The sequence below is a fragment of the Syngnathus leptorhynchus genome, chromosome 10, assembly GCF_054491065.1.
Source record: "Syngnathus leptorhynchus isolate UIUO chromosome 10, UIUO_Slep, whole genome shotgun sequence".
Lineage (NCBI taxonomy): Eukaryota > Metazoa > Chordata > Actinopteri > Syngnathiformes > Syngnathidae > Syngnathus > Syngnathus leptorhynchus.
Genome location: NC_141204.1, coordinates 9957317 through 9971828, shown reverse-complemented (window position 1 = coordinate 9971828; position 14512 = coordinate 9957317). Strand labels below are relative to the sequence as shown.

The 14512-nt window shown below is 42.6% G+C and overlaps 1 protein-coding gene across 6 annotated transcripts in view; it reads right to left on the bottom strand.

Moving 5' to 3' along the window:
• fgfr2 (fibroblast growth factor receptor 2) overlaps positions 1-13738 on the bottom strand; it is a 30525-nt gene extending 16787 nt beyond the window's left edge. For 3 of the 6 annotated variants that reach the window (XM_085921349.1, XM_085921346.1, XM_085921347.1), the window contains exons 1-6: positions 13212-13737; positions 11726-11981; positions 5386-5643; positions 4892-4966; positions 1988-2157; positions 551-674 (exon numbers count right to left, since the gene is read on the bottom strand). In XM_085921349.1, the coding sequence (XP_085777475.1) occupies positions 551-674; positions 1988-2157; positions 4892-4966; positions 5386-5643; positions 11726-11906 (808 nt within the window). In that variant the 5' untranslated portion in view covers positions 11907-11981; positions 13212-13737. Of the gene's footprint in view, positions 1-550; positions 675-1987; positions 2158-4891; positions 4967-5385; positions 5644-11725; positions 11982-13211 lie in introns of all 6 variants that reach the window. The other 3 variants (XM_085921348.1, XM_085921350.1, XM_085921351.1) reach the window with 3 other exon arrangements.
• Positions 13739-14512: the final 774 nt, after the last annotated feature.

Here is a 14512-nt window from a genome sequence, read left to right as displayed (position 1 = left end):
GGTCAGATAAGCGAGTCCGTGTGATTACTTGCAAGTCCTAATGAGAGAGGGAGAGAGTCTTCACTCCTAACATACATGCTCATTGATCCTTTGTCATTATCCTACTGTTGTGCTGCTGACTATTGATTGTGCCAACTCAGCAGAAAAAACACTTTGCTTTGTATGCTCCAAAGGTCATTAAGAAGGGTTGACCAAGTTTGATGAGTGAAGTAGTGCTGAGCCAAGCACTCTGTGTGCTACTGACTTAGTGACACTAAAATCAGCATCTAATAGTAATTCCTTGAAACACCAGAAGCTTATTTATCTTCATTGGAAACTATTTAAAAATCTCTTATATACTATTTCAAAGACTAGAATGTTGTTATTGACTAATCAACTGAAAACGTAACAGTGGAAAAAAATGTAACTTTGACCTAAATCAAACATTTTGGAATTCATCACCTGTATGATCTGACTCCACACAAACACACTTTCTGAATTGTGTTCGTCCCATCCCTCCACTCCTCCTGAATTAGCATAAGCTAAGATTTGTAAATTGTGCCATACTGACCCACAACATCCAAGGTGTAGGTGTGGCTGATGGTTCCGAACTCATTCTCCACCAAGCAGGTGTAGTTGCCTTTGTCCGATGGAACCACACTTTCCATAATAAGGGTCCAGTGCTGACTTCGTACCTGTAGAAGCAAGTGGGTGGATTCGGAAGATGAGTAAACGCACAAGAAAATAAAACAACACTGCCATAGAAGGAAAAATTAAGTGTGCTGGGAAACATTACCAAGGTAGACATTAGGCAGTAAATATGATCAATATCTCATCCAAACGTTTTAGCTTTACTTTTTAAAATGAAAGACGTATCGTACTAGTGTGCCTCTAACCTTGAAACCAATGTCGTAATCAAAAAATAAGAACTTTCGGAGCTTGTTTTTATTATTTCAATACGCTAAATGAATTGCATCGGTGTGTGGGATCGACATGAGCAACCAACAATAAAAACGATTTCTGTCTACATTCAGAGTGACTGGAGCGAGACAAGCCCACATTTCACACAAAGGGAAGCTTATGCCACAGGGCTGGGCTAAGGTACAGCTTTTGTCTAACATTTGTTGACTAAAAAAAGGAAATGAGCAGCCAGAGGTTTGTCTAACAGGCTGAATGTATCATTTTCACCCGGCTGTTTTTTTGTTTGCATTGTTCGAAACATGCTAAAGGCAGAATGGATGCAATATTAGCAGCTACGTTAACATAATCTCCACCTTAAACTCTCCCGGTGGGGCATCAATTGGCTTTTGGCTTTTTTTGCTTGGCATCACTGCAACTTTGTGTAAAGTTCCAGTTATCGTGCTTTACTTTATACATGCAAGTATTCTTCTTTTGACAAAGAATTATATAAAAGGCATTTCTAAGATGAGTAAAACAAGTTTAATTGGAGGACGTCAGGAATCATATTCAAGTAATTGGTCATATTTTTTCTTCTCCCAGAAAAAAGGGGCCTTATTAATATTTTAGTTTCATTGCAACCATAATATCAGGCAGAGTTGTGTCATATACAATCTGAAAAGTAACCTTTTGCAGTTATTTGTTGACCGTGTCATGAATCACAAGTACGACAATCGCACACAAACCAAACGGAGCAGGACCTGTTTTCCCTGATTGAGTGACTTTTATTTACATCTGTGGGGGTACTGCACCCTTACGTTCAACGCCCGGTTCTCGAATGAGTTACAGTGAGAGATTCTGCCAGGTATCCTGGTGAGAGGAGATTCAAGCATGAGCAATTCCAACTTCACAGCAGAAACTCTGCTCTCGTTTCCTCTGTCTTCATTGAAGCATGAAAATGAGGTGAAAGGACTTTGGGAATTACTACAAAACCAATTTGAACTGTCTTTAGGAGTACGATCACATATAGCCGCAATGGTTATAGCACAGAGATGGGAAAGTCTGACATCAGAGATAAATAGAAGTTATGCTATTTTAGTGTTTATCCTACCTTATAACCTCCCATGCGGTCCTCTTGGCGGAAAGGCCTGCTGTTTTTAAGCCAGCGCAGCTTGGGCCGGGGGTTGCCTCCTGCAGAACAGCGGAACTTGACTGTGTTGGCAGCTGGCACTGCATGCAGCTTCTTCTCCATCTTTGCAACCGAGGTCCAGTATGGGGCGCCTGCAAACACAAAACAGTTGGTGATCAGTCAGGCTGAGATCATGGTTAACTCAGTGGCCTTGGACGATGAAGAGCAGAAGAGCCAAAAGCGGGCATTCCTCTGATTCACAAAAAAAGCTACACTACCAGACAAGCACATTGATGACATTGAGTAACACACTGCCAGGAAGCACAACCCAGAGGTGCACACTCACACAGGTTAAAAAAAAAACCCACACACACTTTCATACTTTCCCAAAACTTTCCTCTAGAGGAAAATACACTTGGGTCTTGCCAAGTGGACTATTACATTCAATTTCATCTCATTCAACTTAGCAGCTTTTCTTTCTTCACTTCCTCCAATTCCCACAGCTCTCCTCTTTATCTGTGGGTCAGTTGGCACAATGCAAACAGCAGGACTACGGATGCTTATCGCCCTTGGACAACCATTACATGTTGTCAGAGGAGAAAATAGAAGCTAGTGATTCTCTGACATCTGTCTGCCTCGCTAACTGAGTTGTTTGTTTCTCCACATAGCTAGATTTTGTTCCAAGCACCCTTCCCGTCTCATTCCCTCTGCACCTGGGAGCCTGATTTCCAAAGCAGATGGGATTCCCAAGGAAAAGAGAAAGTTTTAACGGCAACCTTAACGGTCTTCCACACCATCACTTCCTCTCTTGCATAACCGACAAACAACAGAGGGAATTCCCACTCATAGGACCACAACTGTCTTCAAACATATATTTAGAGAATATTTGCCTGTCCAGTCTGATATTTCCACCCAGGCAAGAAGCACACAGTTGGAGAGTAATGTCAGCAAACTGCTCTTCTTTCCTGGATGGATGGATACTGTATGCTAAGTGTTTAACTCCTATAATTAGGTAGTTGTTCCATTTGTATCCCTTCACTCTCTCTATCTGCCTCCCTTTTCCTTGGTATCTTTACCCTCTTGTTATTACTCTGCTTGTCAGCACTCCTTGCATTCCCACAGACAGATTAGAAGAAGACTGTCCCATCGCAACCCTGTCTCACCAAAACGACCTCTGACCCTAGAGTGGCAGCCAGGTTGGAAGATGAGGCTGGGAGATGAAAGGTGAACGCCGCTGGTTCCCATGCCCTCCGTCCGGAGGTGCAGTACTTCAAACAAGATGACCCTCCAACCTCTCACCGAATGAAGTGGCCAATTGCGGCGGTGTCCACGACAGCCTGCATTCTCGTTGCCTAACACATCTGGAGCCACAGTCATGGACGTTTATCTGAGCTGAGGTTATCTAACTCCTGCATTGTGAGTCAACGTGGTTTTTTTTTTCTTGCTCGCTCTTCCCAGTTTTGTTTCTTCTTGACTATTTCTCCTTTTATCAGACGAGTTTCCTTTAAAGGGGAGGTCCGCTAACAGCGAATGATGACGTAAGTAAACCAAAGTGAGGAGAGCTCCCAACTAGAAAAACTGTGACAAACACATGGCTCTCTGCCTTTATCATGACATCAGCGTTACCCACCCTGCTCTCAAAGACAGCTTCCCTCAAAATGAAGAGGCTCCTCCATGTCTCCTCCAAAAGGCTACCACTGCCAACCAAACAAACTGCACGTTTTTTTTTTTGTTTTTTTTAGTAGTTCCATCTTTCATGCATAGTAAATCAATGTTCTGATGCCCAAACCTTTCTGGGTTCCCAAAAATGAAGACACCCGACTTTGAAAAGGCAGGCTCTTTCCCACCATTGCCTCTATGCCAACTCGTCATGTGTTACAGGTACCAGCTGAAGGCCAATGTTCCACACCTAGCTCAGAAAAGTGCTGGCCTAGGTTTAACAAGCTCGTGTTCCCACTAAATTTATTCTATTTTCAAATAAAATGTAACAGTACAAGCAGAACAGGCGTCATTTGGTTTTCAACCAGTTTATTACCAACAGAGAGTCTGGATATTTTCCCCTTTCCCTCTTTGGCTGTGTTCTTGCTCAGTTCCTCCCCCGTATTTAATGGTTTTTAGGCAATTATGGTGAGCCCAAAAAGGGAGGTGGGGAAGCATCCACTGGAGAATTTTAACAAGATGTGGAAGCCCTCATCTTCACTTCATGACATTTTCGAGAGTGAGCATGTGTGCATGTGTGTTTGTGGCTGTCTATGTATGTGCCTTCATAAACAGCCAAACATAGATGGGCAAAGCTTTCTCTTTTGTGCACGCAGATAGCACAGGCACACTCAAAGTAAATCAGCTCGGTAACTGGGTCCAGATAGTTGTCTTTTGTAATAGATAAGCCCAGCTGACTGACTGGCTAGCTGGATGGCTCCTAAAAGCCTGGCTACCTGCGAGACACAAGCTGAAGGAATGTCAGGAATCTCTAGATTCTCTGGAGTATCTAGTAAACACGAGCACATGCACCACGTAGAAGTTTAGACAGCGATATGAGCAGAAAAGAATTTTTTTTTTTGTGACCAGTACTCCATCCAAAACAATGAAGTCATTTTACTTGCTAACTATGCTTTACTACGTTCAAACAATAAGAATCCCGGTAAAAAGGAGGGACAGAGGTGCACTGCTATCGAAACGCTATTTCCGGCAATTCCGAAAGGGTTTTCCTTTCTTTTGGAATACTACCTAAAAAATATTCTCAATCATTGAATCTGTGTCTTTAAATTACACAAGAATGTACCCGCATTAAGTAAAACCAATCGTTTGAAGAAAATTGCCGTCTGAGCGCAATAAGTAATTGAAGTGGGGTGATGCTTTACACTCTTGAATCCCTCCCATACTCACTTAGCTGTTCTCCGTCCGCCCCTGCGTCTTCCGTTCGCTCCGTATCGTCCTCATCATCCCCCGACGAGATGGCATCTGCACAGAGTGACTGGGGTTACTGACCCCCTTTCTCAGGCAATGCACATCTGGACACACATGCCAATACAGAGGTGCCTGACCTGTTCTGTGCAACAAACGGGCTTCATGTAAAGCAATATTTTGATGGACCGACAATAAAAAAAAAACATTTCTGCAACTCACTATAGAATGCAGCCGTTGAAGGTTAGTGGAAGAAATGTTGCTAATACGCCTGGCAGAGTGACGATTTGCTGGTAGAACATCGATCGTTACATTTTGGTGAATTTTATCAGGGTCCAAGCAAAATTACCAACACCAGGTCAAATCCGTACAGACGTACGCCACCCACCATATAGGATTTATGCCGTTCATAAAAATAAGGCCCTCAATGTGTAAACTCTCTGTCCTGGCCTGTCCTTTCCTGGTCCCTGACTCACCTGTGACATTGACTATGAAGCAGACCGTGTCTTTGCCCACAATGGTGCATTCATACAGCCCCGAATCCTTGGGTGTGGCATCACGGATCTGCAGCACCTCCTGTTCTATCAGTGTGCGGTTGTTGGTACCCAGAGAGCTGCCATCTTTGGTCCAGATGATGGTCCCCGTTGCCGGCAGAGGGCAGCTCAGCTTCAACACCTCCCCCGGGTGCACAGAGCACACCGTGGGCTTAGAAATTTGATATTTGTCGGATGCGTCTGCAGAGCGAACGGGGTAGGAAGAGGTGTGGGAAGAGGGGATGATGGAGTGGATGAAAAGGGTGCACAAGAAGGTGGAAAGAGAAGAAGAAACAAGCCATAGTGTAAGAAACAAAAACACCACAACACCACTAACTGATGCAATTCAATTAACTTATGCAGGCAGAGCAAAATTGAGGAGGCCGCGTTTTTTTTTTTTTTTTGTAAACACCAACATGTCTTCCCAGTGAGTCATTTGAAACAGAACCTAGAAAATACCAGCAATCACAAAAACAAGTGTACTGGTATTGATGGAGCGCATGCAAAAGCCACAGTACTGTGTAAAAACGGTCTAAAAAATAAAACCAATGCATTGTTAGCATGTGAGAATCCAACACGGCTGTGATGGAAAAAAAAGCCCCCAATAATTACTAACCTTTACTGAGATACCAAGCAGTGTGTGTAATGTATGTGTGTGTGAGAGAGACTGTGCGTAGCTGATATACTGCGGTCAAAAAAATGGTAAAACAACTCTGGAATGTGTACCTGAGGAAGACATCAGCCAAAAGGTTTGAAGTTGTCGGGCAGAAGGGAAAAGAAGCAGGTGTTCTGTGTTTGGTGGAGGCGTTTCTCTGTTCCTGTCTAACTTTTTTTTTCAAAGACGCTACCTGGCAGTGACCTAACACTTCTGTTTTCCATTTCCGCCTTCATTATTCTCTTCCATGAAATGTCGATAGAAGATCTACAACTCCAGCGCAAGATCATCTGGCTGAGGAAGAGGTTCTCAACAATGCACGGCTCCAAATAGAGCGGAGATCCTTCACCTATGAGCGGAAACGTGAAATCTGCCAGCGAATGCCTGTGTGTACACCGTGCTCTTAAAAGATCATGATGGCTGTTATGGGACCAGGTGAATCTTCAATAACTCAAAGCTCAAACTACATTTCTACAGAATTGTGGACATTCAACGCTATCAAATACAGCCAGCTGCATTGTTGGAAACACTTTACTACTGACATAAACAATCCAAGTTCTGCTTTTTATTGCGGCACAATAAAAAAAAAAAAAACGTCACAGCGAAAGCGGCAGGAAAATGGAAAATGGTAGTAATGGTATAGCATGGTGATGAATGGATATTTAAAGCGAGTGGCTTTAGGCTTATGCATATAATTACGGAGGTAGTGGTAGTCCCCACCTTTCCTGTGCCTTAACAAACACACCTTTCAACCATGTTGCACCCACATGATGCCCTGCTGTGTGTATGCGTATGTTAAGTGTAGAGTATACACACTCTAGCCTCAACAGGAAAGGAAATTCTGCTGCGAGCCAGCAGCCGTGGCATGTGTGCATGCCTCTAAACGTTCCCCTTGGGCAAGTAAACACACACAGGTACAGTTCCTGCATTGTCTTTTTTTTTTCCCTTCTCTTTCCCTCGATTCGGAAATAATTAACCCTTCCTTCAGCGCCCTCATCTGCGTGTGTGGTCTGATAAGAAGGAAGAACTCTCGGGCTCTAGCTAGCTCCGCCACGTTTTACGACATGACGCTTCCATCCTGGAGGCTTTTTGAGCTTTGTGCTTAATTTTTACTGAGAAGCTATTAAAACTGCCAAGACACATAGCAACATAACCCGGTACAAATATACAGTGGAAGATAACTGGGTAACTGTATAGTTGTAGAAATAAATCACACTAGAAACACTTATTTCAAAAGAAAGACTATCGCAAGCAAAGAGTGTTGTAAGAAGAAGAACTTGTGAAGGGGAAAAACGAATATACAGCGGAGTGAACTCACATTCGGGATTTCTGTTTCACTCTGCGCATCAATATTTATTATTAGCTTTGACACCAAGGTTAGATTCTATTTACACAGTAACAAATAACATCTTAATATTAACAGCAGTTAATTTCATACTTGCCAAATGGTTAACTTCAAAAGCGACTTAACTTTGTCAGTTTAGCTCATAAAAGTCACAACAGTTTGATCCTGGAATGGATTGTTTTTCTTTTCATTATTTCCCTTGGGATTTATTGTTTTTTTTTCCCTCAAATTCGAACAATCTGCGATAAACAACTATCCAGGAACAGATTGTGTTACATAAACATAAACAAGAGGGAGTGCTGGGCTTCCAAATGGTGTGCTTAATTAAAGAAAGCATGAACGTGTTAGTTCGACCCTCATCACTTGTTTTATCTCTGCGGTGTCCATCTGTGCCACTTTGTCAACTCCAGCTCCCACTGCCTCCCCATTTCTCTCTTTCACCTCGCTTTCCGTTTTCCCCTCTCCTTCCCCTGTCCCAAACACCCCCCCGCCGAGCTCTCACCCCTGACCCGGCTGACCTGACCCTGTTGACACCTCCGGCCTGCCTGACTGTTCATGGGAAACCTGTGTCTTATGTGAGCATGCTTAAACATATTGAGAATACATCAGCAGCCACATGGAGCCTTAAGGGGTGGGATTAAAAAAAGAAAACAGACGCAAGATTAATACGATTATGGATGTCTAACGCATACATCAGGCAAACATATACCAAATTAGAAGGGCTCTTCTTGATTACAAACACACACACACATTTCTGAATCAAATTATCTTCACACACACACTTTAGCTCAATATCAATCAGCTTCATCATTCCTGTCAGTCATGCTGGAAAACATCAGCATTTCATTTCTGACAGTGATTTCCATGTGTCTCGTGACTCCACTCCAATCTAGATGACAAAACTGTGTCTGTGGCAAAAGTAATTTCAAAAATGTCTCTGCCGTCCCACCTACCTTCTTATCTTACAGTCTGCCCATCTCATCGGCCAAGACTGGACAGTGATGTGGAAAGTAGCAAAATGTCAAATAACAAATAAGTTCCCTTACTCAAAAGAATGTATGGAGGTACTTTAGTAGAAAGGCTTACTCAGATGAAAGTGTACTTTCCTATCCCTTCGCTCTCTCACTAAATGTAATGACTGCCATTTCATCACAGCACCCACACACAAACACACACACACACACATTATTGAATTAAATTATCTTCTACAAGTCCACTTATCCCTTTTTCCTTTCCTCGTGCTTTTGCATCCTTCTCACGTAGAAAATCCCCGGACCTTTCTCTCCTTTTCTTGTCCATCCTTCTTTTCTTTCTCTTTTTGTCCTTTCACATTCAAATCCTTTTTTTTTTTTGCTTTTTATGCTATGACAAAGGAGAGGCTCCGTGAACCGGCCCCCAGCTAGCATCCATGGCAACAACCCCTTCATTTTGCCTAACCCTAACCCCCCACACAAGGTTTTCCCTGAACCCCACCCGACCCTTTTGATGGTGACTTCTTATCTCTTTCGACTAAGATGCGGTAAGAGGGGTGGGTACATGAGTGGTCACCAACAAATTGAATGGCATAGATCAGACAAATAAGCATACACAAACATTCAAATCAAAGGTCAATTTAAGGTCAGTTTTGGTCAATGACACTAACATGTATGTGTTTGGAGTATGAGAGTGCGGGGAGAACATGCAAAAGCCACACAAATGCCAAAACCCAGATTTGAACCCTTAACCTCAGAACTGTGAAGCAAATGTGTGAACCACTCTTCAATCTTTCTATCTAAAGGCTACACCAACACAATTTAGTATTGAAGATCTGAAACATCCTCCATTGCCATTGCCAAGCACAACTTATTCTGATCTATACCATATTGTCTGACTTAATCAAACTCACACACAATCATTCAATGAGAATTCAAGGAACACATTTTGACTTTCTGCACATACTTTTTTTTTCCTTCCAATTTCTCTTCAGTGCATTCAAGATTTCCAATGTGCCTATGGCTTTGGCCAGTAAGTGAAGTATTGTAATTCAGAAATCTACACTACAAAGTGAAAAGGTTACAAATAAGGGGAAAACTGTCACCTATGTGCTAAAGGCAAACCCTATTAACTAGTAATTTACACTGGTAGAATGTGGTGATCTATTACTGCTTTTCTCTGTCATCACATTTGCCTCCTGCTGTGGACCAGCAACACTTTAGGTGTTAGGTTGGAGTTCAGGTCTATTGTCATCAACATAACCCTGCCCCTCTCAAACACACACATTCTCCATGTCATTAGTTAGCCAACTGACACTTTTATACTTTTACAGCTGCCCTCCTACTATAATGAGATAGCACTGTGTTACAAAATGGCTTTAAACACACAACACTCATCTTTTCACACACTTGACTACCATGACCATGACTGCTTATTGCATGCAGGCATTTTTTTTTTTTTTTTTGGTTTGGACATCAGTGTAGAATCAAACAAGTCTGTGACCGAGTCCACAATTACAGTATTCACACAGTGGACAAGAAATAAAGGATGTCTCCTTTGAAAAACCTCCAAACATTAGCTGTGTCAGTCTCAACATGAAAGATTCAACTTGGCTGTCTCTAATTATCTAACCACTCAACTATTTGGAGAAGTTGGTCTCCACGCAGCACAGAATGTTTTTTTAAAGAACAAAGTTTGGCACGAAAAGCAAGACAAGGGCCAAGTCATGAACTGACTTTTGTCAGCTGCACTCGCTTTTGAGCCGTCCTCCAGCATGCCACTCTTATTCGATGTACGCAAAGGCAAGGCCTGTGAACTTGACAAAAAAACAAAACTCAATGTCAAGGATTGTGTTTGGCGCCATTGTCTGAGTGCAAACGGAGTGCGCCTAGACAAGGTAAACACGCTCCCACAGATACCACAGCGGATTCACTGACAACAATGGCTCTGTTGTGTTGAGCCTTAACCACCACACTGACTTGGCTACAAATGTTACAGGTAGAAAAACTCGCAGGGCAACACAAGCTCTACGGAGACTACACTGATACGCAATCTCATCAACTTAAAGCTATTTTACTCCCACGCGCACACGTAGCATGGCTGCAGGGCAGAGCAGGGCTGAAGGGAATCCCAAACATCCCCGTACGGACAGAAAGGGTGGGGTCGGCAGCCAATCTGTCTCCCTGACATGCACGCCCTCCAGGTGACACCAGCGGGAGCAAGACGGAGCATTTGGAACACGTTCTGCATGACTGAGAGCCTCCAAATCTGCAGTCACATCACTTCTGAGGGCTTCAACTTAATGAAATCTCATTTAAAGAATGAGTCAAATGTGCACAAATCTCCATAGATGACTCGTGGAGGGTTGGAGAACTCTTGCTGTTCCTCAGTTTGTCCCCTGAGCCACAGCAAAGCGTGACAGCCTCTCATCAACACGATAATCATCGTTGACCTCCAAAGTATAGAGCAAGAGAAGTTGGGGGATGAATACTCTGTGCTGGGGGGATTGTGGAAAAGTGATGGTTTTTTTGGTTGCCAAACAACCAATTAGCATGCTGATTAAAGTAGTACAACAAGAGGCTTTGGAATGTTATTTTGCAAAAAATAAAAAATAAATACTATCCTGGCAGACAATATAACTGGAGACGAAAACATGGCAAAATCTCCAATTGATAACAATAATAGAATGCCAAGATAACCACCAAGATCAAACAATTGGATTCAAATCGATGCACGTGTTTCATTCATACGATTCATGCATTCGTATATTGATAAGTTTTTAGACCAACGTCTGACACGCAAAATGGAAAATATGTGACGAAACCAAACATAAGTAAAAGTAAAAAGTTTACTGGCACGTTTTAAACAGTTTGACCTAATTTCTAAGATTTTTAGAAAAATATGTGTATCATTTATTTTATGTTTTCAGGAAAAACAAATCATAAACTACTTTATGTTGAATGTTTTCAACTCCCAGAACAGTAAAAGCAAATGGTAGCATTCCGAGTTTCTCCCTTTCCATCTCTAACTTAATTCCAAGCAAGCAGGCAGGGTATGAAAGTGCTGCCAGCATAAACAGTGTCCCACCCTACCCGGTCCCACCAACCTGCCTTTCACACTCACGCAGCAACAGATGACAAACGAGGAGGTTTGTTTATATGCATGTTGGTTGGCCCTTTCACATTCTTTAAGCATTTTACATCAACTCAATGTGATCTGCATATGCTTTATCATAACAAATGTTACATAAATGGTGCCCACCCTCCATCTGACAAACTACCCATCTCTCCTGACCCGCTTTGTTTGCTCACCTTCAGGTTCCAGAGTGGCCTCCTCTTCCTTGGTGGCGGTTATGGGTGGCCGGGCCAAGCTGACAGTCAACAGGGACAGCAGGACGGCAGCCAGAAGCCAGGCCCACGAGGCCATCCCGTTAGAGGGGGCCAGCGCTCCCCATACCCCCCTTCTCCGACGCCCCCTGGACACTGATCCCATCTGAGGGGGTCCGCCCAACCATCAACTGCTGCCGGGGCGGACTGTCAGGCACTGGAATTCACCCGATCACCTGGGCTGATAACAGAATAAAACAATGGTTACGAAAGGAATCGCTTCTACCATTTGAGTGTTTTTCCACTTTTAACTTGAGGGTGATGGGAGACATAGCAACAGATGAAAATGAGAGGACGCTGTGAGACACCAGAAGTTTTACACTTAAATGTAGTACTTTGTTACTGCAGGAAAAAAAGCTTAGACAAAAACCTTGTAACATTCAAATCTGGCATGCTGACAAGAAATTGTAGTTTGTTTAACATACAAATTTTATTTTTTTTCTCAATCGCCACAATCAAATCTGACCCCTCGATACCACATTAGTCTCATCAAATCTATTTCTGTATTGATTTCTGTATACAGCAGATGAACCCAACCTGTTGCGCACTACTGTCCTTTAGTGCATTTCTATCACTCGATTATGCGAATCAAATTAAAAAAATAGCCCACAGGAAGTCTAATATTATTACTTTTTTTAATGCTTGTATTTTTATTTCATTTTACAAACACATTGTTTAACTTAATGAACATCACAATCAAAGTCACAATGATGTCACCAATTACAATTAAATGTAAGTTTTCAACTTACCGCAATCATAATTAGATTCCATTTTAGTATAATAGAATAAGATGAAATTGTCCAAAATAAGATAAAATAATAATAGAAATGCAAGACTTAACGAAATGACGGTTTGATGGTGTTGCTTTGCTCTAAACGTGAGCGCCTTCTTCATTTAAAGTAGACTTTGAATGAAATTTCTTGGCGCTGATTGAATACCTATTGACATTCAAATCAGTTGGCTTTTCCTAAATGGGGGGGTCATTTGGAGCTGCTCGGTGATTTAGGGGCCCCGGTACCAAAGCAGTGAAAAAACAACTGCGGTCACGGGATAATTGGCCCCATACAGGCGATGTAGAAAATTAAGCATTGTAATAAATAACCAGGACCCACGTTAATGGGCTCTAAAGTGATGATGCAAGGTGTTGTATAGTTATTTGCCTTCTAAAACAAACAAGGGTTTATTTTTACAAGGAGAAGAAATACATTCCTTCAATGAAGTTCAACACAGTTTGGTCCCATGCACTGTTGACAATACCTGTCGTTGCATATTTTAAAAAGGTTTTGGCCGGGAATTGTAAACTTGAAGCCTTATATTGAAAACAACATTTCTCCATGAATGCAGCGAGATCGGGAAAAGTTGATGAAAACTTTTGCTGCTGAGTTGGATTATAAACAGAAGAAACACTTACCAAAGTGGAGTAAAACCGTGAAGCTCTGATTTGGCATGCACGAATAAGGGAGGACAGAACATGGGCTCAATCCAGACGGAGGAATGTCTTCCAACTCCTCTACGCTCCGAAAAGAAAATCTGACTGGCGTTTACTAATCCACTCTCAGATCAAATCACAAAATATATTCCAAGTCTGACTCGCAGAGTAGTCCACTGCCATGCAAAGAATTCCTACTTTTACGCGTTTTATCCGTGGAAGCGGGGTTTAAAAAAAAAAAACGCACAGTGAAGTTGCCCCGAAACTTTCCTCCTCGTCACCAAGTTTCTTCTTCCAGGGCGCAACAACAATCCAGCTGTGCACTTGTCAACTCAAAAGAAAGTCACTTTAAAGATAGACGTGGGATTAGGAGCTACAATAATACAGAGGTCCGATGCAAAATCCATCAGCGTGCGTCCTCTTTGGCGACACTACTCGCAGTGTTTTACGCAGACGCTTTGTCAGGTTTACTAGCTTTTTCTCCTCCTTACGTCTCCACACACTGCTCTCCTCCCTCCTCCCTCAACCTCCCCCTGCCTGTAATTTGAGCTGCTTCCTGGCCGCAGTGCTTTTGGGCCTCGCCTCCCTCCGCCCATCCATCCATCCATCCAAGCGCGTATGACCGTGTTCAACTCACTTCCAAGCAGAAGACGCGCTCCGCAGTCAGAGCGTCCCCTAGTGTAGAAGGCGCCACATCTCATGATCTGCAGTGGACGAGACCGGTTTTTCTCAGCCTTTATGAGGGAAAGATTTGATTAAAAGCAATATTTATTCCCGATTATTCATAGGCCAACTATAAACCAGGATAAATCCTGTTTCAATGTGGCACTTTATGAGCCACTCCCGGTTGAGTACAAGGTTGTTTTATGGCATCACAATCACAGGGAGACACATTAAAATGGAATTAAGCCGATAACACGCACCATATCACCATATAACAAAAAGGATGATCATGATAGACCCACAAGTGGTTTGTCATCTTGCCAATTAAGAGCAAAATCCACCCTTCAGTGAGATTTGAATTTAGGGAGGAATACTTTGATTGACTTTTCAAGAAAGCCTACACTGTTTATTTCCCTCTGTTACATCATTTATTTGCCTCTTCAAAATGATTCTCTACCGCTTGGCATCTCACTTTTGAGCGAGAAAAAGTCTTAAGACCTTTTCACTGCAAACAACATGGAGTCAATGCCCGGCACTGTGGTATCCATCAACATGTCATTGATGTTCTCGTACAATGTTTTATTCGGACCTCTTGCTTCCTTCGCCCTGCTGCTCCTCTG